Below are 23,108 nucleotides of genomic sequence, written 5' to 3'. Positions count from 1 at the left end.
AACAAGCCAAAAAAGAAGCCCAAAGATGCTTATAATAAACAGACATGGCAACACTGGCATCATGTCTACTTCTCTCTTTTGGGGGCTTTGTGCCAGCTAGTGCTACAGCACCACCTACACTCTGGCCATATATACTACAGGCGCATTCAGGGCCGTGTGCAGTTTTGGTTGTTGTAGTGTAGACAGATAGGTTAATTGATTCGATGAAGTGTATACGGTCAACTTTTTGACACCGACTCCGTGATATCTTTTGAAACGTCTCTGTGTAAATGGGGTCTCAGGCTGGTCTGCTTTGGTCACCACCCACCAAGTATTTTAATACAAGGAAAGATACATAGTTAGTTGTCATATATCCAAAGACAATTTGAGAAAATACAGCTGAGGCAAGTGGTGTGATAACTTTGCTTATTCCCAATATTTATAGCAATTATATAACGTTTGAACAGAATACACATTGGTGTGTGTAAAAGCCAAAAAAGAATCACGACACCCGTGTGAACTGAGTGGTGCACCTCCCCTCTCCCCTCCCTCTCTCTCTCTCTCTCTCTCTCTCTCATTAGCAGGCAACAGTGCAGCACTATCTCTCTCGCTCTGTTTCTGGCACAACAGCACCACTTTTGCCCCTACTGCTACTCATAGTCACATAGATTAACACGGACATTGCTGTTCCTTGGAGTGGTTGCACCACTCAAAGGTCACATACAGTAGAAACACTACACACATTTGACTATGATTACCCTGGTCTACTGGAACTGTGGCTCCACCTGGTGGTACATTCACTGTAATGCTTGTTCACCGTTATGGGCTGGCTATGATCAGGCGTCAACACTGTTTTTGGCTGGCTATGATCAGGTGTCAAATGAATGCAAAGACAGAAGAAAAGTACTAAAATCATGTTTTTCATTTATTTCCCATTTTAAATTTGATTTGAAATGTCATGTGCTTCATGAATGTAATCTTACAATTTAAAGTATATGTGATCAAGTATGACTTAGCCAACATTCCTGCCTTTTTGGAGCTTGTTATATTCACATGATAAAGATGCATACACAACTCCTCACACAAGCTGCACTGCAATGAAAGCTAATCAATCAGTACAGACAATAAGCAATGAAAGAGTACAGGAAAATGGATACTTCTTACACAAAAAGCAGGCTTGAAAGAATCTCAGTGTGCAGAGACACTGGTATAGCAGTTATGGCACAGAATCAAACCAGAGTCCATATTATACTGTACAGGTAAGTAAGGCAACAGGGACAATAGATTTGATTCCCAAAGGCTAGTGTGCATGTTTCTCATGTTTAAGAGCTCAAATGAAGAGTGTCTGTTTTGTACACGTGTTGAGGTGGTGACATGTACAAACGTTACAACATTCTAGTTTAAAGCAGATCATCTTCTATAACCATTCATTCAGCATATTCTCATTTTCCATCCTTTTCATGTTTGAAACACGAGCAAGCAATTAAGGGAAAGTCTGTGTGAATCTGTGTTTGGTCCAATTTGGTTATCAAGTCAATATTCTCATCCACACAAATTGTGGATGTAATGGTAAATGTAACCCTCTTGTAGAGTACAGAATAGATCCTTCCCTTCCCAGCAGACAAATGACAATCATAATAAAAGGTTGGATGTGCGCATATCCACGCTGAGTGCGTATTCTGTGTAGCATAGTTCAATACATTATTCATTCAAATTTCTTTAACAGGAGGCGTTTTTACAGGCGCTATTATGTTGTGTTATGGACAAACATGAACATTCATAAAACCAGGGGAAAAGTTCACAGGTTTGTTGTTGTTGAAGAAAATAACTAGACAGTAAATAAAAAATAAATATAAATGTGTGTTTACCTGTTTATCTGTCAGCAACTCAGAATTACATGTTTTAATACGAAATAGAAAAGTTGATTTCACAGAGAAGAGCTTGGAAACCCGGACGAAAGGAGGTTGAACTGTTCTCATGTCTTTGTCTCTGTTGAGTGAGTCTACATGTTTTGTATGCCAAGTCATTGCTTTGTTTTTACTTTAGAGTTTTTTGATCTGTTGGTTGGTGTTGTGGATCTTGAGATCCATCTTGTCCACTTTGTTCATCAGAGAATCTAGATCGTCATCCTGGCTTTCTATCTCAGTCTGGAGGCCCAGGCCCAGGCCCTTTAGTCTGCTCAGGCCCAGGGACATATCATCTAGATGACCACACATAAACAATGTTTGAATTCACTTCAACAGGTAATTGGCTTGTTATCATTGGCTGTTCATTGTTAACTTTTGAGGGGGGATACATGTACACTGAGGATTTTATTGTGTACAGCTAAAAGGGTCTGTTGAGATTCTCCACACACAGTCACATTTTGTACTACACACGTACAGAATCCTGTCTAACCAGATCAGCATATCTGATCACTGTATGGGTTCTTGTGTGTTGATTCCAACATAATTAGTTCAAATCTAGCATACAACTTCTGTCATATGAACTGTACCCTTTGTTAGTACACAGTATAGGTTAGATTAAGTCATACATGTGATAAGGATTAAAAAAAAGAAAGAAAAAAATAGGACAGGTATTCTTACCTAGGTTGTTGTCCAGCGTTTGGTGAGCAGTCTTAAGATATGAATTCTGAGGGTAGCCATTCTTTCTGGATAAGCTGTCAGTGTCATCTATACCGGCAGCAGCCCCAAATCCTAAAACACACAAAACAGAACAAAGTGCTCGTATACCATGGCATGTGCCCTGTCCAATCACATTCATATACCGGTAGTTATTGTGTAAGTCTGGTGCAAACCCTTACCTCCTGTATCTAACTTCCTCAGGTTGGGATGGCTGGCTTGGTACTTATCTTCATGTCCTTTACTGTTGGACAAGGCATTCTGTAATCTGAAAGAAACGTGATGCCGTCAGATAAGCATTGTTTATTTAAATAATGCAAACCAGTCAATGACAAGACCTTCAGAGGAAAAAGTAAATGTTTTAGAGAAGAAAATTGTAGCAGCTGTAGTCAGTACGTAATGGTATGGTTCCTTGCACTATAGGAGATCTACATTTTTGGACACAAATTTATCTATGCATCTAATGCTAGTGGCTAATATTGAAAAAACTTAGACTTTGTTTCAGAAACATTACAATGGAATACCAGTATCTCATTACCATTAAGTAATTCTGTGAGAGACTGACAGACACTATTGAAAGGAGTAAATCACAAAGATGAAAACATAAAATTCAAAGCTTCCCAATCAAGCTACTAACCCTTAGCCCAAGGGGACATAGCACTAGGGATGGAGCTCGAAACCAGATACCCGAAAAAAAGATAACAAGCTTATTGAATGTGTACCCGGTATCAATACGCTTTGGGCTTATCAAGCCTGTTATCGAGCATAGTGGCCCATGACGTCATGTTTAAACAATCAAGACAAGAGGCGATCAAGAAATAAATCTAATCACCCATGCATGCTGGCACAAACACGTTGGTCTATAAGTGTATTGATACCCGCCAACCAGCCCTGCCTGAGTAAACAAAATTACGCGGTACACACATTAACAAGTTAACAGTTTCTTAAATGTTAATTTATTTTCCAAAAGTAAAAAGGTCAATTGCCTTCCGTCTGTTAGAAAAGTACTGTATTTGAAGGCCCTAGTAAAAGATACTGGCTCTGTTCAGAATTTGTTGTTTCCCATCTTTCCACAAAATAATAGAAAATGCCCGATAGTGGGCTCGATAAGAACCCGGCTCGATAAGCCTGATCGATAAGGTGCTCGTTATCAATAATTAACGAGCTCCATCCCTACATAGCACTGGAATATAACTGCTACAGATGAGGGGCCGATGACCTAGTGGTGCTGGCTGCTATCCACCTTTAGAGCCTTTGATGATGAAAGTGATATATTTATCCCCCTAGAGTTCACAGGAGATGAAAAGTGCCCAGAAACATAAATGATTCAACAACGAATACCAGCTAGCTCATGAAGACTGGGGTCATGGGTGGATACGCATAACACCTAGCTCAATGAAAGAAAAGCTGAGATTCTCCTTACTGGCCCCAAATCTGACAGAAAAATTATACTCAGTGCTTGGATCTCTGGCTAGATAGGTCAGAGCAGAGGTCACAGACCTGGGTGTGATCTTAGACTCTAACTTAAATTTTAATAATACTTTTAACAAGGTCACACAAGAACAGCCTTCAACATGGCGTTTGCATCATCTGCACTAGTAATCCTACAGTATGCGCCTGTCAGATAACAGCTTGGAGTGGAGGATGATGCCATGACTACTATTGAGGGGAGTTTTCTTTGATTGATCTCTTTCCCCCCTTTCTTCTTTCCATGGAACACAAAATATTCCAGAAGTGAGCATAAATTAAATACTAATTTAAAAATAAAAAAAGGATGCGAGAGGAAAGTAAAGTCTTATTACTTGTCGCTGGCCTGGTAGGTGTTGGTTGGCTGCTCAGGTTCGGGCTTGGTGGTCTCTGGCTTGCCCTTGAAGTAGTTGACAAGGCCTCCCCACACACTCTTGATACCATTGATGTGCTTCTGGCTGGTCTTCAGGTCCTGTTCCATGTTGTCGACCATCTTATCCGTCCTCTTCAGAACCTCCCCCTGACGCATCAACTCCTACACACACAGGCAGAGAGGGAGGGAGATGATCGGATAGTGTGTTGACAATATGATTGCACAAACTCCAGTTCAATTCCAGATGGAGAAATGAGTTGTATGTCCTTCCCCCTCACATAAAGTAAAAAGTGACAAGAGCCTAAAATAACTTGAAGTGATGCTTTAGTTTAGTGTGTGTGCAGGTTAAAACATTTGGGAGAGTATTCATTTGGGAGTATTCATTTGGGAGAGCATTCAGTGATTTGGGTGATTTGGAAAAAAACCCGGTCCACCCGGTAACAAGATGTGCACATGCACACGCTCTACAGTGGGGGAAGTACAACAGACCAACAGCACGCGCACCAATGCCAGCCACACTCGATCATGATTGGAGGAAGGCACCTCTCATCCTGATTGGATGAAAGCTTTGCCACCCAAAGCCCAAACCGAAAGTATATGGTCAGCACACTTTATAGTAGGGAGGATTATCCAAAAAATAAGAAAAAATAAGTGATAGTTGAATTAAGTGAAATCACTGAATGTACCTTTAAGGGATATACAAATAAACATGTCTTGATTCAGTTATGAAGTGGACAATTTGACAAGGTAACCGATTTTTTTCTGTTTAGGGTTAGGCATAGTTTTACTGAGGTTAGGTTTAGGAATACCAGGTAGAGATCGCGGTACCGTTCCGCCGGATTAACCCCCGAGGCGACTGTTCTGGTATTCTTTGACATTGCTTACCTCTGCAGTATCCACACCCATCTTCTCAGATTCATAGATCATTCCAAGGGAACGGTAGCTGCTGTCGACAGCAGACTTGGCTGTACGCATCACTTCCTGCTGGAGGTACTTCTGCTTTCTCTCAGCATCACTCATGCCGCTATCAGGGTCCTCATTGAAGTCCCTTCCACTAGACCCACACACTTCCTCCTCATCGTCATCTGCAAACGGGTTGTGGGATTTGGGGTAGGCCATCTAAAACAAAGAATACAATTATGTATCCTTTATTACAATCAAGAAGGTGCACCCTGCACACCATTCACAGAAAAGAACATGGCACAGAAAAGAACATGGCGGCCAGCGGCCGAAGAACATGGCGGCCATCCATATGAGTTCAATGGAAAAGTGGCGCCCGTTATATTCGGTTCCTCAAGCTATATTCTGATCACCCCTACACAGCTAGGGGTGTAGCCCTAGAATGTCTGTGATCTTACATACATTCCATGTATTCCAAATACACAGCCATAGCAGGGTCCCATCCATGTGCGGTTAGCTGACTAACCTGCACGGCATAATTCTGCCCCGCTTGGCACGTGTACTCACCCAATAATGAATTCCTAAGAAATGGAGTCAGATATTGTGCTCTAGTTTCATATCCATTTGAAAGTTCTGGCAGAAAACGTGCGTTTAGTAAAATATCTCCACTTTTCCAAGAGCTGCACATTCTCTCAGGGCGAGGGGCCCTGAATGAGCGCAGGACTGAACATATCAAAACTTCCTTTGGGAAGCACAAATGTATGGGGCACACAATTGGAAGGTGGTGTGACTAATTACCCCACACCAATCGCAACACACCTGTCAATTGTGTGACCTATATATAACGTTTGTGCTTCCCAAACATAGACTGTTCTCAAAGGAAGTTTTCATATGTTCAGTTCAGCACCCATTTCAGGTCCGGCCTCATCGCTGACAGAGAATATTGTTCGTGTGAATCTTCTCGTTAGCTGGGTCTGAATTCGTTAAAATCGTGCACTTGGTGACAAGTTTTTGATTTTTGGTATGGTGGTAGGTATGGTTATAAGGTTTTCAAAAACCATCGCAAACGAGTTGGGAGCGCCCCCTAGTGGTCCGTTTGCAATGAATCTAATATTAAACGGGTCAGTATATGGTTATAAATCAAAATAATTGATAAAAGAGATTTTCCAATGGATTCTATTAGTATTGGGTGTGCTAAATGACATACTAAAAAATTAGGAAAAAATAACTTCTGGAAAGGCATCATTTTCAAGATGGCGTCCACGATGGCTGCCGGGAGCTTAAAATGCCTATAAACTGGGATTTAATACATACAAAATCATAACAATTATGCACTTGGTGACAAGTTCTTGATTTTTGGTATGGTGTTAGGGATGGGCATAAGGTTTTCAAAAAACATCGCAAACGAGTTGGGCTCGCCCCCTAGTGGTCCGTTTGCAATGAATCTAATATTAAATGGGCCAGTATATAGTTAAAAACCATAATAATGGATAAAATAAAAAGTTCAATGGATTCTATTAGTATTGGGTGTGCTAAATAACATACTAAAAATGTAGGAAAAAATAACTTCTGGAAAGGCATCATTTTCAAGATTGCGTCCACAATAGCTGCAAAATGCCTATAAAGCTTGGATTTAATATGAAAAAAATAATAATAATAATTGATAAAATAGATTTTCCAATGGATTCTATTAGTAGCGGGTATGCTAAATAACATATAAACCTTTTGGGTGAAAATAACTTCTGGAAAGGCATCATTTTCAAGATGGCGTCCACGGTGGCCTCAGTAAGCTTAAAATGCCTATAAACTGGGATTTAATACATACAAAATCATAACAATTATGCACTTGGTGACAAGTTTTAGATTTTTGGCATGGTGTTAGGTATGGGCATGAGGTTTTCAAAAACCATCGCAAACGAGTTGGGCTCGCCCCCTAGTGGTCTGTTTGCAATGAATCCAATGTTAAATAGGCCAGCATTGGATTCATTGCAAACAGACCACTAGGGGGCGAGCCCAACTTGTTTGCCAAGTGCATAATTGTTATGATTTTTTATGTATTAAATCCCAGTTTATAGGCATTTTAAGCTTACTGAGGCCACCGTGGACGCCATCTTGAAAATGATGCCTTTCCAGAAGTTATTTTCAGCCAAAAATGTAATATGTTATTTAGCATACCCAATACTAATAGAATCCATTGGAAAATATATTTTATCAATTATTTTGATTTTTAGCCATATACTGACCCATTTAATATTAGATTCATTGCAAACAGGCCACTAGGGGGCGCTCCCAACTCGTTTGCGATGGTTTTTGAAAACCTTATAACCATATCAACCATACCATACCAAAAATCAAAAACTTGTCACCAAGTGCACGATCTTGTTGATTTTGGACGAATTCAGACCCAGCTACGTCTCGTGTGAAACTAGAGGACAATATCTGACTCTAAGAAGTCTTAGGAATTAATTATAAATAATCGTAATCGATAATCGTTAATTTAAATATAGTGAATATAGCTGAACATCTGCCATTTTCAAATTTAAATTCAAAATTTTAAATCGCAGTGTTTCACATTTCAACAGGCTGCCATCACAAATTATTATTAAACACATTGATTCCATTAGACATATTAGATGTTATAATGTAATAAAACTAATAACGATTTCATGCAAGGTTGGTTAACGTCAGCTAGGTTTACTAGGGCAGGGTGTTCAATCCATAGGCAATATGGGGAACCTATACAAAGGTAAAAGTTATTATTATATGACAGTAATAATCTTACACACACTGAAAACAACTGACGATTTAGTAATTAAATACGATTCATGACAACATGCTCAAGGCAGCGGTTGCTGGCCACGTAAAGCTAATGTGGCTGAATATGTTGTGACACATATACAACATCAACAACATATAAACAGTGTTCTTCAAATCTAATTCGTATTTTGTGAATACATTAATACTAACGTAACGAAGTACGAATACTACTACATAACACAAACCTTTGACCCAGAGAGAGGAGAGGAGAGAGAGATCTGATGTTGTTGTTCTGTCAGCTGACTCAGACTTGTTCTTTTCTGTTATATGTTCTGTTCTGTTCCACTGACAGGAAAAGGCGGCGCCAATTTCCCGTGAACGGATATACTTCCTTCCTGCCAACGTTTTGGCGACGCAACGTGGTGGGGTCCAATCAGAGGCAGGCGGGGTGGGTCTTTGCGTGTTCAGATGCGTCAGATCAGGGTTCAGATTCTTCAGACCTGCCAAAGTGCCAAGCCATGCCGCAGCGGCAGGAGCGTAAAATCAGCCCTCAGTGGAGGTGCTGCCACACCGTCTCCACACCATAGCGCAAAACATTCTTAAGCTGCGCACTTCTTAAGCTGCGCGCAGCTTAAAGCTTGAGTTTTTAGACAGCTGGTGGATGGAAATTAAGCTCCACCTCCGCTGAATTCTTGCGCGACGGCCAGATTCCCGGAAACGCTCTCCTCCGCTCAAGTCTTCAGCGGAGGTGGAGCTTCTTTTCCATCCACCAGCTGTCTAAAAACTCAAGCTTTAAGCTGCGCGCAGCTTAAGAAGTGCGCAGCTTAAAACCTTTTTGCGCTCAGGTGTGGAGACGGTGAGTCACCGTCTCCACACCTGAGCGCAAAACTTTCTTAAGCTGCGCACTTCTTAAGCTGCGCGCAGCTTAAAGCTTGAGTTTTTAGACAGCTGGTGGATGGAAAAGAAGCTCCACCTCCGCCGAAGACTTGAGCGGAGGAGAGCGTTTCCGGGAATCTGGCCGTCGCGCAAGAATTCAGCGGAGGTGGAGCTTAATTTCCATCCACCAGCTGTCTAAAAACTCAAGCTTTAAGCTACGCGCAGCCGAGAACGCGCGCAGCTCTTTTGATGGTGTGGCAGCGGCTAGTCACCGTCTCCACACCTGAGCGCAAAACTTTCTTAAGCTGCGCACTTCTTAAGCTGCGCGCAGCTTAAAGCTTGAGTTTTTAGACAGCTGGTGGATGGAAAAGAAGCTCCACCTCCGCCGAAGACTTGAGCGGAGGAGAGCGTTTCCGGGAATCTGGCCGTCGCGCAAGAATTCAGCGGAGGTGGAGCTTAATTTCCATCCACCAGCTGTCTAAAAACTCAAGCTTTAAGCTACGCGCAGCCGAGAACGTGCGCAGCTCTTTTGATGGTGTGGCAGCGGCTTGTGAATGGTGAACAACTAGCCTAAGATTTTTTAGACGCTCGTGTATTTATCGATTCTGACGTCATCACTCGTCAGAATCGATAAATACATAATAATAATACACTTTATTTATATAGATTGATTTGATTGATTTAAATATTTATTAACAGTTTGCAGAATTACATTACATTTCAAGCACAAACTCAATACAAAGACTGTTAACTGTGAGTGGACAACCCAATTAAGCATTACACTTGTTTACAAGAGGGTCCACCTTGTTCAATTCATCAAAACATTTAGAGACATACAAATAGACACTTCTATATATAGTCAAAGAACAGAACAGGAATTCATCATAAGGGAGGTAAAAAGGGAAAAGAAACAGTGAGGGGAAAAAGGGGTGGGCGGTGGGGGGGATTCAGATTTTACGGAGGCCAGTTTCGAATTGCAGCCGTCCGTAGGTGCCCTTTGAGAGCGGTTTTGAAGGAGTCAAGGGATTCGCATGTCTTAATGACTGTTGGTAGGGCGTTCCACATTTTGGTGGCATAGGAGCGAAAATAATTTAGTCCCTTGTTTGTGCCGAATCTGGGTTGTACATGGTTCGTTGCACTTCCTCTGGTGTTATGGGTGTGGACTTCGTTAACATTAAGGAAGTATCTAGACAGACAGGTACATGCAGGGTATCTTGGTGGTGTATCAAATCTTGTGGACCAGACCCATTGCAAGATGCTGTACTCTGTCATCGACCCTAAGCCATTCCAGCCTGTCAAAGTGGGCAGGGGTGAGGTGGGTTCGGGGGGTGAGGCCAAGTAGGAGCCTGACCAGTTTGTTTTGGGAAGTCTGGAGCCTAGTTTTAAGGGCCTTTGAGGTGCTGTGGTACCAGGAGGTGCCATAGTCAAAGAAACCTTGTACGAGGGCTCCTGTTAAGGTCTTCAAGGTGTTTTTGTTGACCAGTGAGGAGATCCTGTAAAGGAATCTTGTTCTTTGGTTGACTTTTTTGATTACGTTGGTGGCCATTTTATCACCGGAAAGATTAGCCTCCAGGATGGAACCTAGGTAGGTAATTTCATCTTTACGTGTGATAACATTGTCACCCACTCTAACCAAGAAGCCATTTGCCTTGCTGAGATTACTATTAGATCCGAAGAGAATGGATTCAGTTTTTCCCAGGTGTAAAGATAGTTTGTTATCAGCGAGCCAGGTGCAGATTCTACCGAGTTCAGAGCTGAGGGCCTTTTCAACCTGCAGTTTGTTCCTGTCCGAGACTAGCAGTGCCGAGTCATCTGCGAACAGGAACAAGTTGCAGTCACAAGCTGATGTCATGTCGTTTACATATATTAGGAACAGTAAAGGCCCTAGTATGCTTCCTTGTGGAACACCACAGCTCACTGGGAGGGGGGGACAGTGTTCCATTCACCTCCACCATCTGTTCTCTCCCCTCCAGGTAGGATTGCATCCAGCTCACTGATGTGCTATCGAAACCAATTGCTTTTAGCTTGTTAACCAATAACCAGTATGGAGTGGTTCACGGTGTCAAAAGCCTTTTGGAGGTCCAGCTTGACCATGCCGCAGTATTTGCCAGCATCCACCTCATGTTTGATGTGGTCGCTCAAATAGAGAAGGCATGTGTCAGTGGAGTGGGATGTTCTGAAGCCAGATTGGAACTCGTACATTAATTTATTTGTGGCAAGATACTTTTCAACCTGTTCATAGACTATTTTTTCCATCACTTTCGAGATGGAGCTTAAAGGACAACTTTAGTTTTTTTCAAACAAGGTTCATGTTTCAGGTTGTTATTAGAGAAAGTATAAGATGAGTGTTAATTGTCTCCACCAGGCCGAAGGCATGGGGAGAGAGTATGTTTTGCACTCCGTCCGTGTGTGTGTGTGTGCGTGCGTGCGTGCGTCCGTCCTTCCTTCCTTCCGTCCGTCTGTTACCAGCTAATCTCCGGCACCGTTGGCCCGATCCATGCCAAACTTTGCACACACACTCCCTGGATGCCAACGACGAACCTCTGCCCCAAATATTCCTCAACGGCCTGTTATAGCGCCACCATGAGGCCGATTTAGGCAAAACACATTTCTGTAGATTACTCGTACACATTTTATCCATACATCACACAATTCGGTATACACTATCTCCATAGTCATGTGATCAACACGGATCTGCACCATTTCCCATCTTCCTTCCTGATTGGCTAAGATTCTCTTCCAAAGCTCACATGATTGGTCCGTTTCGAACAAAATGCCACAAATCACAAACACAGTGTGCAATTTCCGTGAAATTATACACGCACATTTCCACTAGGCTGAGGACGACATGACACAATTTATTTTCCAAACCAGCCTCATGGTGGCGCTATATAACAGGGCAATTCCTGTTTTACCTATAACTGCATCGTTCTGTGTACAACTTTGTATGCACACTCCCTAGAGGCATGGAAAAACATTTTCCCTGCATCCCTCCACATCTGCCGGTTATAGCGCCACCATGAGGCCGATTTCTGCAAAACACATTGTTTATATTAGTCGCACAGATTTCATCCAAATCTCATGCAAATCGGTATACATGATCTCTGTAGTCATGTGATCAAGACGAGTCTGTTTGATTTCTCAGATTCTACACTGATTGGCTAAGATTGCCTTCCAAAGTCTTCAGGAGTGGCCCGTGTTGTACAAAATGCTGCACATGTCCTGCTCATCCAGAATTCTATCCTCAGAGATGCTATGAGTGATCTGACTCTGCATTTCCTCAACACAATGAAGAAAATAGTTGCAAAAAACAAACAAACATGTTTATATCACTCCTAAACATTTTGCCAAACATCACACACACTCCTATCCTCCTGGTGGAGACCTGTGCCCAGAAGGGCACTTATTCTAGTTCTTCTTCATTTGCTGCTTTCTTTCGTTTTAGGGGTTTTAGCGGCTTTTGACAGGGGGGCAGGGGCATTCGAGCATGGGGCTAAATATGTATTTCTTTACAAAATATTATGACACATTGTGGCAGATCAGTACAAAAATAAGAACAGAGATTTAAAACTCAACTAAAAGCAAGAGTGAAGAGATGAGTTTTAAGCAGTGTCTTAAAAATGTCTATAGCCTAGAGGGTGACTGTCTGAGCTGTAGTGGCAGTTTATTCTACATTCAGTAGATCTCGTGATCTTCTGTGGCCAAATGTAATTTCCTGGGGTATATTAGGACTATAGTAAATAATAAAAAAATAAATCGCTCTAAAATTTTGTAAAAAAATACATATGCTCGAATGCCCCCGCCCCCCTGTCAAAAACTGCTAAAATCCCTAAAACGAAAGAAAGCAGCAAATGAAGAAAAATTAACACTCATCTTTTACTTTCTCCAATAACAACCTAAAACATGAACCTTGGTTGAAAAAAACTAAAGTTGTCCTTTAACCTTTCATACATAAATGCAGCCCAAAGTGCTTTACAGAGCAGAATAAAAATTATAAAAACAAGAACAAGAACAATATTAAAACAGGCAGGCAGTTAAAACAATAGGACGAAGAGCATAAAACAGTGGCAGATCAGTACAAAAATAAGAACAGAGATTTAAAACTCAACTAAAAGCAAGAGTGAAGAGATGAGTTTTAAGCAGTGTCTTAAAAATGTCTATAGCCTAGAGGGTGACTGTCTGAGCTGTAGTGGCAGTTTATTCTACAGTTTACATCTACAATGAGAGTCTAAATCTTAAGGCTAGTGAACAACCACGTAACTTGAGTTTTCCCTTTCCCCTAGCTCTGGTCCATAACTCTAATGTGTTGCATTTAGATTAAATGCAACGCATTAGAGCAATGGACCAGAGCTACCTTTCCCTGGCCTTCAAGGAAGCTTGGATGCTTGCCTTAATTGTCCCTCCCAACTAAGAAGCAGTGGTGCAAAAAGTACTCAAATGTTTTACTCAATAATAGTAAAAGTATCAATACTGCAATGTAAAAAAATACTTACAAATAAAATAATTACCATCAAAATGTACTTTAAAGTACCAAAAGTAAAAGTACTCAATACTACTCATTATGCAGAATGTCCCGTTTCAAGTTTTCAAATGTATATTCTATTGTATTGTATTAGTAGTCAAGTACTGGTGGAAATACTGCAGTAAAGTAAACGTACCTCTAATTGTACTAAGTTACTTTACTTTACACCACTGGCCTGGGGGAACCAACCACTGACTGAGTTACATACGGACGTTTGTCCCCGCCGAGCCGCCGTACTGCGGATCATCAGCAACAAAAAAAACAGTGCCCACAGCCAGAGGCAGCGGAACAGAGTGCTGTCCTCTCCTCCCTTCACAATATCACATTATTAATGTCAGATAAACATGGCTGCACCCAGGGGCTTTTATTTCAACACGGTTCTGTCATTAGCCCGCTCTTTAGCTGCTCACCGCCCCGCGCCGCTTGACAAGGTGAGACACGAAACCGAACCACGTTATGATGATATTATTAATGTGCAGCAACAGGGTTGTTGTTGGTGGGAGTCTTTACTTTGCTTCCGCACAGTGAGGCGGAATGATTATTTAGTGACAGTTGTGTGGACACCAGGCGACATATCTAACAGGTGTGTGTCTGACTGTTGTACATTAGCAGTGTGACACTAATGCGCCGCTTGTGTTATTTAAAAAAAATCGTGGAGGAAGTATCTCTTTTTGTGGTCGGTTCATTTCATTTTAGCCTTTACCATAATAACCACCACTGCAGCACTGCGGTCAAACAGGTTTGAGAGAGAGAGAGTGAGAGAGAGTCTCTCTGAGACAATTGCATCTTGCAACCTGTTGCTACACAGTAAAAATCCTAGCCCCATATGGAACCTCTCCATCCGATGTGTTGAAAAAAAGCTATACTGTATGTGTTGCACCAAAACTAACTGGGCACTAGGGATATGTGAGCACCTTCTTAGACAACTGGGCACCATGGGCAACTGGGCACCAAAACCAAATGGGCAGTGGGCACTATAGGGATAGAGTGAGTGTACAGATGTACATTCTCAGAGTTGAAAATGAAAATAAATGAACACAAGCATTCTGCTATGCAAGATCTTCATGTCTAATGTAGACATTTGTTTTATTTCGATGATGCTGTGATCAGTACATTTGGAAACAGCTTTGGCATACTGGTATTTTCTTTTTATTTACTTTTTTATTTACTTTTTATTTCTAATATGGAAACAATATAGCCATTCCATTCCAACTCTTGCCAGAGCCTTACATCAAGGGCACTGCTTTTTTTGCTAGGAGTTTCAGCAGTGTAGTCCATCAATCATCCATCAATGTTACTGTAAAAATATATATTTATATTGTGTGCTTGAAGAAGAAAGGAAGAGCAAGCACTCAGTTGAGTAATTCTACGTGATAGTGTAACGGGTGCACGGTTCTGGAACATACAACTAAACTAAAGAAATGAATACCAGCACTCACGTTATATCCTTTTAGGATTCTTGTTTTTTATTCGGTTTCCCCAGGCAGCAGGCAACAACAGCAGAATGGATGTTTCGGCCCGGAGGCCTTCAACATAAATCTAAACAGTGTCACTTATAAAGGGGACCTGGGTGCATTGGTAAATAAGGGTTTGAACATCCTTCCTTCTGGGTTTCTCTCAGGTTCAAAAGCTACAATGCATGTGCCCAGTAGAAGTTCGGGGTGTGTTCTCCCTGGATGTACGTCGCAGAGATGCTGTCCTAGCACTTGCTGTGTTTCTAGTGGAGTCAGACTTACAGGTGAGTGCTGGTTGACAACAGCGGGAGGAATTTAGCCTTGTAGGCCCACTTAGCCTGCTGGATCCAAAACCAATCACTTATATACACCATGACTGCAGAATCTACTGCATGCAGCGTTTAGATATTTAACATCTTAGGTGTTGTATAGTTTAATTTATCTGTGCTCTATCACAACCAGATCTTGTCAGATCCAGGTCTTTTTAAGCTTCCAAATCCATCACTATGCGACCTGAGCTAGAACATCTCCCAGTGGTGTGAGTTAGTTCAAAGCTAGCCCCATATGGGACCTCAGTCCCCCCGCTCATACTGTAGCTACAGTAAGAGCTCCTATACTAATTGTCAGAATCATCTTTATTGTCACATCACAGTTTTGGACGAAGTTTTTGTGCAGTTCCCATCGTGAACTGCACCACGCACGCACGCACGCACGCACGCACGCACGCACGCACACACACACACACTATTATAATAATTATTATAATAATAAAAACTTGTTTAATCTCCTTTTACATTTGTGATGATGACCCTATGTGTGGCTATACAATGTGTCTAGTGGTTGTAATGTGTGTAATGTTGTACTTTCCTCTGGCAGCACAAAGACACAATTGTTTCCTACTTGCTGAGCCTATTAAGAGGGTTACCACGGGTCCAATGGATCGAGGAAAGCTCAGGAAAGAAAGGAAGAGGTAACAGCAATCCTCTTATGTTCCACAGGTTTGCTTTTACATTGTGTCTATTTAGGATTTTTTTTTGCTTTGATTTGATCTAGTTTTAAATGAGCTGTACTGTACTTTATATGGTATTTTAGTCATTCCTAGTAGTTGTCAAGGTATTTGGTAAAAAGGGTTTGGTTAGGGTTAAAAAAAATATATGGTGATGTTAGATTTGGTCTATATTGCCCAGCCCTAGTTAAATTGTATTGTCTTATGTGGACACACTGGCCAGTACTTTGTTCTCAGTGCCAGTGAATGTCAAACTTTCTGTTGCCTTCTCTTGAATGTTTGATAAGCATTTGATAAGGTCTCCCACGTTTGCAATTTGTCTGTTTGTGAGATTCTAGAGATTCTAGAGATTCCTGTGTTCTGCTCCTTTGCAATTCTTGTGGGTCATGCTGTTAGTTCTTATCTGCTTTTTCAGAATCTCTTCCTGTTGCCGAAAACTTCAGCTTCTGTTTAGTGACCCTGCTGTCGGATGTGGCTCAGAAGGACTCAGACTCCAGACAACAGGTCAGAGATGTGTGTTGTTATCACTGTATGTGCTAGAAAGAGTAGACAATTTAGTGTCTCTTGCAGTTGATTGCTGTGTACATGTAAATGTATTCTCTTTTTTGGGGGACAATTTCCTTTGCAGATTTTAGATACCATCACGGAAGTTATGCAGGGGATCCTGGAGATGTGCCAGACACCAGAGAACCAGAATAAAGGTACAGACTCACTCACTCACTCACTCACTCACTCACTCACTGTGTGAATATTTGGTGGAAAGTTTTGGAAAATGCAGAAAATCCTTGCCTATAATGACATTCCCAAAAAGCCAAAATAGAGACACCAGGGTTAAAGGACCACTTCACCACTTTTCAACCTATCTTCATATAATTGGTCCTCACTAATTGTCATGATAAAATATCACAATCTTTTCCTACCCTGTCTGTGTAGTCCGGCAGCCGGGGTTGTGGGGTGGGAAATTTGGTATATAGTTTTTTTTTATTGGCCTAAAATATTGTCTACCGGTATATACATACATTCATGAATCCACTTGCTGACTGACTGTCTGCATTGAGCAATATATCACATATAAGGCCTAGGCGTTTATATGTGACCATACCATTGACATAACCTGACTCCGCCAGCTGGGGCCGCAGTTAGTTCCTCCTCCTGCTCCCATCTGGTCTCTCTCAGGCAGAGACGATGTAGTCCGAACAAAATCTGATCAGAGCGATATGCGGCCGCTAGAGGCGGGATCAACGCGAGACTGGTGAAATATTGAAGCTGTGCCACAGCGCAAATGTAAACACAAGCCAACAAGACTACAACTCGAAATTATTATGGAGATATCAGATTTTTGTCCCGCTGCTTCCAGTTCATCGTTTCTGCTTGAGAGAGATCAGATCAAGGTAGAAGGAGGGAACTCAATACTGCCGCAATCTGGCGGAGTCAGGTTACCATTGGCATCCTATTTAAGGCAATATGTAAAAATTAGCATAGGGGTTTTCATGATTCTAAATCCATTCCAAGCATTAGTTTTGCACAAAAAACACTCCTTGGGCTAAAAACGTCCATTGCAATCATCACAAATGTGAAGAGGTCAGCACATTGTGGAGAATTTGGGCACATTTGGGTAAGTAGCTATGACTGTTTTTAGCACTGACATGCTACTTAAAGCATAATGAAAATTTGAAAATCTTGCCTTATATAGGATGTTAATGGTATGGTCACATACAGTATAAACCCCTATTTAAAAAATTGCTCAATGCCGACAGCAAGTGGATTCATGAATGTATGTATATAGACAATATTTTAGGCCAATAAAAAAGACTATATACCAAATTTCCCACACAAAAGAAGCCTGTCAGCTGCTGGATTATAGGAGGGCTGTGGGCAGTTCAGAAACCCATCCACCAGTGACATCATCGTTAGGCAGATTCTTTTAAAACAAGATTTAAAAATATATATGTTTAGATTTGTATTGTCGTGAGAACGATGGCTTCCATTTTCGCATTGCAACTTTTCAGGAATAGAAAGCCTGCAGTTTCTATTAGCTTGGATTCCCCAAGCTATTCTATCATGATTATTAGTGAGGTTGAGGAATGAGGAGTGGTCCTTTAAGTTGTTAACATGTCATGTCCACTCAGACAAACAGCATAAGAACCACTCTCCCTCCTCCAGTGTATCTGTGCAGGTACGTCATACCCTGCCTGCTGGGGGTGACGAGGGCATTCGGTCGCTATAGCAACACAGATGAGGCTCTGCTGTCCAAGCTGTTCCCCAGAGATTCTCCTCCGACCCGCTGCGTTACAGAGGAGACGGAGGTCCTACGGCGGAGGTCCTTCAATGACTTCCGCTCTATCATGCCATCGTCACTGCTGACGGTGTGCCAGAGTGACAGTCTACGGAGACGCACTGGAACCAGCCCGGATACCTCATCACAGGTGTGTGAGTGTGTAATGGAGTAGGTTGAGTAAAAGTGTCTGTTTGTCTGGCCGCAAAATGTTGTACATTTTGAAGTATTAAAGGCGAATATAATATGATACCACATGAACCCTAGCGTCCCTATTCTGGGCATGTCATAATAGGATTTATTTTTGAGTGGTGTAAACCACTCCTACAACTGGCTTTTGTGTGCAGAAAAAAATGAGCATGGTTGCTATGTTCAAAATAATTTCTGACGTAATTAAATCACACCCGGGTGAACTGGATGACCGTAGCAACCATGGTCATTTTCTCTGCACAAAAAAAGCCAGTTGTGAAATCACATCCGGGTGTGATTTCATTACGTCAGACATTACGTCAGACCACAGCTGATCATGCTATATAAAACCTTACACCACTCAGTTCACACGGGTGTGATTTTTTAAATAGATTTGGTGACGTAGAGGGAAAAAAGGAGGAGACCGAATATATATACCGCTGGGGGACCCACCCGGTCAGCTGAAGTATGGAGACACACGGGGACTACAAATTCCACGCCCCCAAATGAGACAGCGTCCCCACTTCTGGTCTGTTTCAACTGTGTACTGCAGCTGCCAATGCAATCCCTATGAGAGGCATCATAAAATACCCTTATTTCACTGGTTCATTACTGAGGCTGTAGCGATTTATTTTGTGTTCGAATAATGTGTCCCATATGTTTTATTTGTCCTTTTTAATGTCATATACCTGCCATCTCAATATACAACCCACAATGTACTATAATATACTCCATAAGATTGTAAAGACTGCTAGCATCGGATATATTGAAGTTTCCCTGACGTATGATTTGTACGTCACGCATTAATCCTTATAAATACCGCTAGATGCGGCATTCCCCAGCGACGGATCGAGCGACCACGACGTGCGTGACAGAGTCCAGCGTTGTAAACGGTTAAACGGCCAGTCTTCATCATGCCTAAAGTGTGCTGCGTTCCTCTTTGTAAAAACAACAAAGAAAAAAACCCAGACTTGATGTTTCATCAACTTCCAGTTGATCATGAAAAGAGACAGAAATGGCTGCACCCATCCCTAGTAAAAAATCTGTGAAACCATCCAGAAGAAGTTTGTGAACTCCACAAGTGGTGGAAATTAAGTATTCAAGTGAAGCTTATGAAGGTATATGTCACAGTGAAAATAGCCTTGAAACTTATGATAGTCAGTCATGACGCAACTTCACCCTGTCTTTAGTGCCTTGCTACATTTACAACGTTTAAGTGTACATGAGCGTTCAGATTTCAAATATAAAGTGCTCACCCCCGGAGCTACGGATGTTATACATTTGCACGTTTATTAGCACCCGTGTAGTCCTTATATTGTTCAATAAAAAGCATTTTTATCCGATGGCTGGCCAATTTCAAATCTTTTCGCTATATGCTTTCAATACGTGCCCTTATCGGTTGGGAGGTGTATTGCACTCATGCATTATTATAACCTTTATAGAAAATGGTCATAGATCGGATTAAAATGCATTTTCTTGAACAATACGGGATGCACGGGTGTTAATAGCAGCCCGTTCAAAATTCTAACATCCGTGTCCCGGGGGGTGAGCACTTTATAGGCTATTTGAAATCTGAACGTTTACAAATGCACATAACTTAGCCAGGCGCTCAAAACAAAGCAAGTCACGCCACGACGCACGTGAAGGACGAGCGTCATGTGAACCATTAATCCTACTGAATATGATATAGATTGACAATATCAAGAAGTCAGGCAAAATCATCTGAGGAGCATATGCTGCTATATAGGATTACACAGACTGAAATTGACTGCCTGAAAAGTAATTTATTATATTATTCTTCATGCATGAAGCTCCCAATTCCCGTGAAATTGCAATATATTGGCTATATAAATAAATAGCCCATATATTGTAATATGTATTAAAACTGTAATAAATAAGATAGATTCTAATTGATTTTATTATCTATAAACCTGGAGAATCCACTAGATAGTTGACAATATCTGGATATGTCACTCCTGGCCATTTAGTTGGGTCATTTTCCCAACTACTTTTAGGCAAATCATATGGACAAATTGATAATCCAACAAGTTTTATTTTTTCTTTGTACCGTCGGAGCTCCGCGGCAGGTAAAGAATTCATATACGCCTGCATGTTCACACCATGCACCACAAATACGGATAATGTATCTTCAATCTCGGCGGCGCTTGGAACGTCACTTATAAGCGACAGGTAATCAGTCTGTCAACTCAGCTCTGCTCCGTTAACATTATGGGTAACTCATTCAAGTGGTAAATTAAATGTGAAACAAGTCATCTATTGAGAAAACAAAAAAATATGTTGACAAAGACACTTCATACATTTGGAAACATATTTTTATTCAAATCAATATAGTCTTCAGTTCATGTTGTATTATTTTAAAAGTAGGCTAACTACAGTGGAATTTCAATTGACTTCTATGGGCTGGCATGCAGTACACTGGTCTAACGGACCAGAAGTGGGGCCGCTGTCTCATTTGGGGGCGTGAAATTTGTAGTCCCCGTGTGTCTCTATATATAGGGTTTAAGTGGTTACGTGTTAGTGTAACTAATCACCAGTAGAGTATGGAGTTCTTACTGGGAGGGGAAATTACTTTTTCGCATTCATCCAGCAGCAGGCTGTTCAGATGGTTCAAATGAGCGCATAGGTGGAAGCTGTTATGGGTTAAGTGTCTCTCTCGGGGACACTTTGATGCCTAGACTGGGCAAGCCAAGGGTTGAACCGGCAACCTTCTGATTCCCAGATGGCCTCTCTACCCACTCGCCAATGCCCACCCCAGGACAAAATAGACAATCACACCTTTGATGATTATGTAGTTTATGATTTATGATGATGATGGTTGAGTTGATCTCAACCATCAACTATTCATTCATTCATTCATTCATTCATTCATTCATTCATCTGTTCATCACAGGTCAGTTCTGATCCTGGAGGCCTCTCCCCCTGCTCCCCTACAGCTCCCGGTCCACACTACTTTGAAGGTAAAAACAACAGCGTACTCTGAGCTTAATTGTCTCCACCAGGCCGAAGGCATGGGGAGAGAGTATGTTTTGCACTCCGTCCGTCCGTCCGCGTGTCCGTCCGTCCGTCCGTCCGCGTGTCCGTCCGTCCATCCGTCTGTGAACAGCTAATCTCCGGCACCACTAATCTGGTCGATGCCAAATTTTGCACACACACTCCCTGGATGCCAACGATGAACCTCTGCCCCAAATTCTCCAGAACGGCCTGTTATAGCGCATTGGCTTTCAAAGTTTGCATGATTGGCCCTTTTGAAACAAAAAGCCTCAAATCATGAACACGGCGTGCAATTTACGTGAAATCTTTCACAGACTTTCCTACTAGGCTGAGGAATATATCCCACCCATTTTACATTGGCCTGTTATAGCGCCACCAACAGGTGGATTTTTGCAAAACACATTTTTGTTACAAAATGCCTCAAATCATCCAATTGCCATCAATGGTGTAAGAACAAATGGCACCCTTTTCATATTGGCCTATTATAGCGCCACCAGAAGGCCACAACCTGACCTGGCCTGGTGGAGACCTGTGCCCTGAGGGGCACTTTTTCTAGTTTGAAGTGTGTGTGTGTGTGTGTGTGTGTGTGTGTGTGTGTGTGTGTGTGTGTGTGTGTGTGTGTGTGTGTGTGTGTGTGTGTGTGTGTGTGTGCGCGTGTGCGTGATTTTACATATAATCCCAGAGTCTACATCCATATATTTTCTACACTTTTTAGGGGACACTTTTTAGGGTTAGGGGACCTTGAGGCGGTTCCAGGGTGTCACCAGCTAAATTGATATTAGAACCAAATGGACCTTGAGTCTTACAACTCAATTAGTACAGTATACTCTCAAAGCCAAATTAATTTAGGATTTTACAGTGCGGATTGGGGTCCCAGAGTTAAAATGTATTTTGTATCAGATGGGCGTTTGTGACCTAATGCATGTCAAACTGGGGTTCCATGGAATTCAAAAGGTAAATAATCATTGTTTTAAAGAACAGATTCAATCAAGGGTTGCGTTTAACTATCACTTCATGCAGATCAGACCCAGACCATTCCCCCTTTGTTTCCAGGTGCCTACTTCCCTTCCAGCACGGTAGATCCTGACTACTACTTCTCCACCGTCAGCTCCTGTTTCTCCATGTCTCCTCTCTGCATGGGAGGAGGAGGGGAGGGTGAGATGGAAGTGCCGGTCGACCAACTCAGACAGCTCCTCAGCATGGTACAATAGCACACTACACCGCCGTAGTCTGAAATCCCACCTCTTCAGACTCCATCTTAACACATCTTGTGCCCAAGACGTCTGTGGACGTCATGGGTATTGCGCAACGTGCATAGCCCAAGACGTCTGTGGACGTCTTGGAAAAAAAAAAAAGTTTTTTTTTTTTTTTTTTTTTAATTATTTTTTTTAGTAAAAAAAATCAGAAAAATCAAAACACTTTTTTTTTTTTTTTTTTTAACACGTGGTGCCAAAGTTTGTTTTTTTCGCCATTGAGAATGCATTTGGCGTTTAAATTAAATAACTCAGAAACTATAAAACATTTCAAAGTAAAAAGTTCCAGCATGTGTCTCCACAGTCAGCTGAATTATAAAAAAATGTGAATGGATTTTCTAGGTGAAAGTGATTTTGGGCAGTTAAGCGTGGGCTCTCAATGTGTTAAACCGTAGCACTTGCCCTAGCATTGACGACCTTACAG

The 23,108-nt window shown here is 41.7% G+C and overlaps 2 protein-coding genes across 3 annotated transcripts in view; one reads left to right on the top strand and one right to left on the bottom strand.

Moving 5' to 3' along the window:
- Positions 1-883: 883 nt before the first annotated feature.
- On the bottom strand, positions 884-8,480 carry snap29 (synaptosome associated protein 29). Its single transcript, XM_079516080.1, has 6 exons — positions 8,343-8,480; positions 5,326-5,559; positions 4,403-4,602; positions 2,783-2,868; positions 2,565-2,675; positions 884-2,179 (listed from the first exon to the last, which is right to left on the bottom strand). Exons 2-6 carry the CDS (start codon positions 5,557-5,559, stop codon positions 2,022-2,024), a joined length of 789 nt encoding a protein of 262 aa, XP_079372206.1. The 5' UTR covers positions 8,343-8,480; the 3' UTR covers positions 884-2,021.
- Positions 8,481-13,713: 5,233 nt separating this feature from the next.
- The window catches only part of pi4kab (phosphatidylinositol 4-kinase, catalytic, alpha b), a 68,682-nt gene continuing 59,287 nt past the window's right edge, over positions 13,714-23,108 (top strand). For both annotated transcript variants that reach the window (XM_079516399.1, XM_079516398.1), the window contains exons 1-8: positions 13,714-13,926; positions 15,117-15,233; positions 15,826-15,919; positions 16,371-16,459; positions 16,584-16,656; positions 18,119-18,381; positions 21,331-21,397; positions 22,485-22,633. In XM_079516399.1, coding sequence (XP_079372525.1) covers positions 13,840-13,926; positions 15,117-15,233; positions 15,826-15,919; positions 16,371-16,459; positions 16,584-16,656; positions 18,119-18,381; positions 21,331-21,397; positions 22,485-22,633 — 939 coding nt within the window. In that variant the 5' untranslated portion in view covers positions 13,714-13,839. The remainder of the gene's footprint in view (positions 13,927-15,116; positions 15,234-15,825; positions 15,920-16,370; positions 16,460-16,583; positions 16,657-18,118; positions 18,382-21,330; positions 21,398-22,484; positions 22,634-23,108) is intronic.

The sequence above is a fragment of the Electrona antarctica genome (assembly GCF_951216825.1).
Source record: "Electrona antarctica genome assembly, chromosome: 12".
Classification (NCBI taxonomy): domain Eukaryota; kingdom Metazoa; phylum Chordata; class Actinopteri; order Myctophiformes; family Myctophidae; genus Electrona; species Electrona antarctica.
This window is presented reverse-complemented; position numbering and strand designations above follow the sequence as displayed.

Coding starts and splice junctions, on each gene's coding strand:
- snap29 (XM_079516080.1), bottom strand. CDS start 5,559: ATGGCCTACCCCAAATCCCACAACCCGTTTGCAGATGACGATGAGGAG. Junction 4,603..5,325: donor TGGGTGTGGATACTGCAGAG/GTAAGCAATGTC, acceptor CTGTGTGTGTAG/GAGTTGATGCGTCAGGGGGA. Junction 2,869..4,402: donor ACCTACCAGGCCAGCGACAA/GTAATAAGACTT, acceptor CGTTTCTTTCAG/ATTACAGAATGCCTTGTCCA.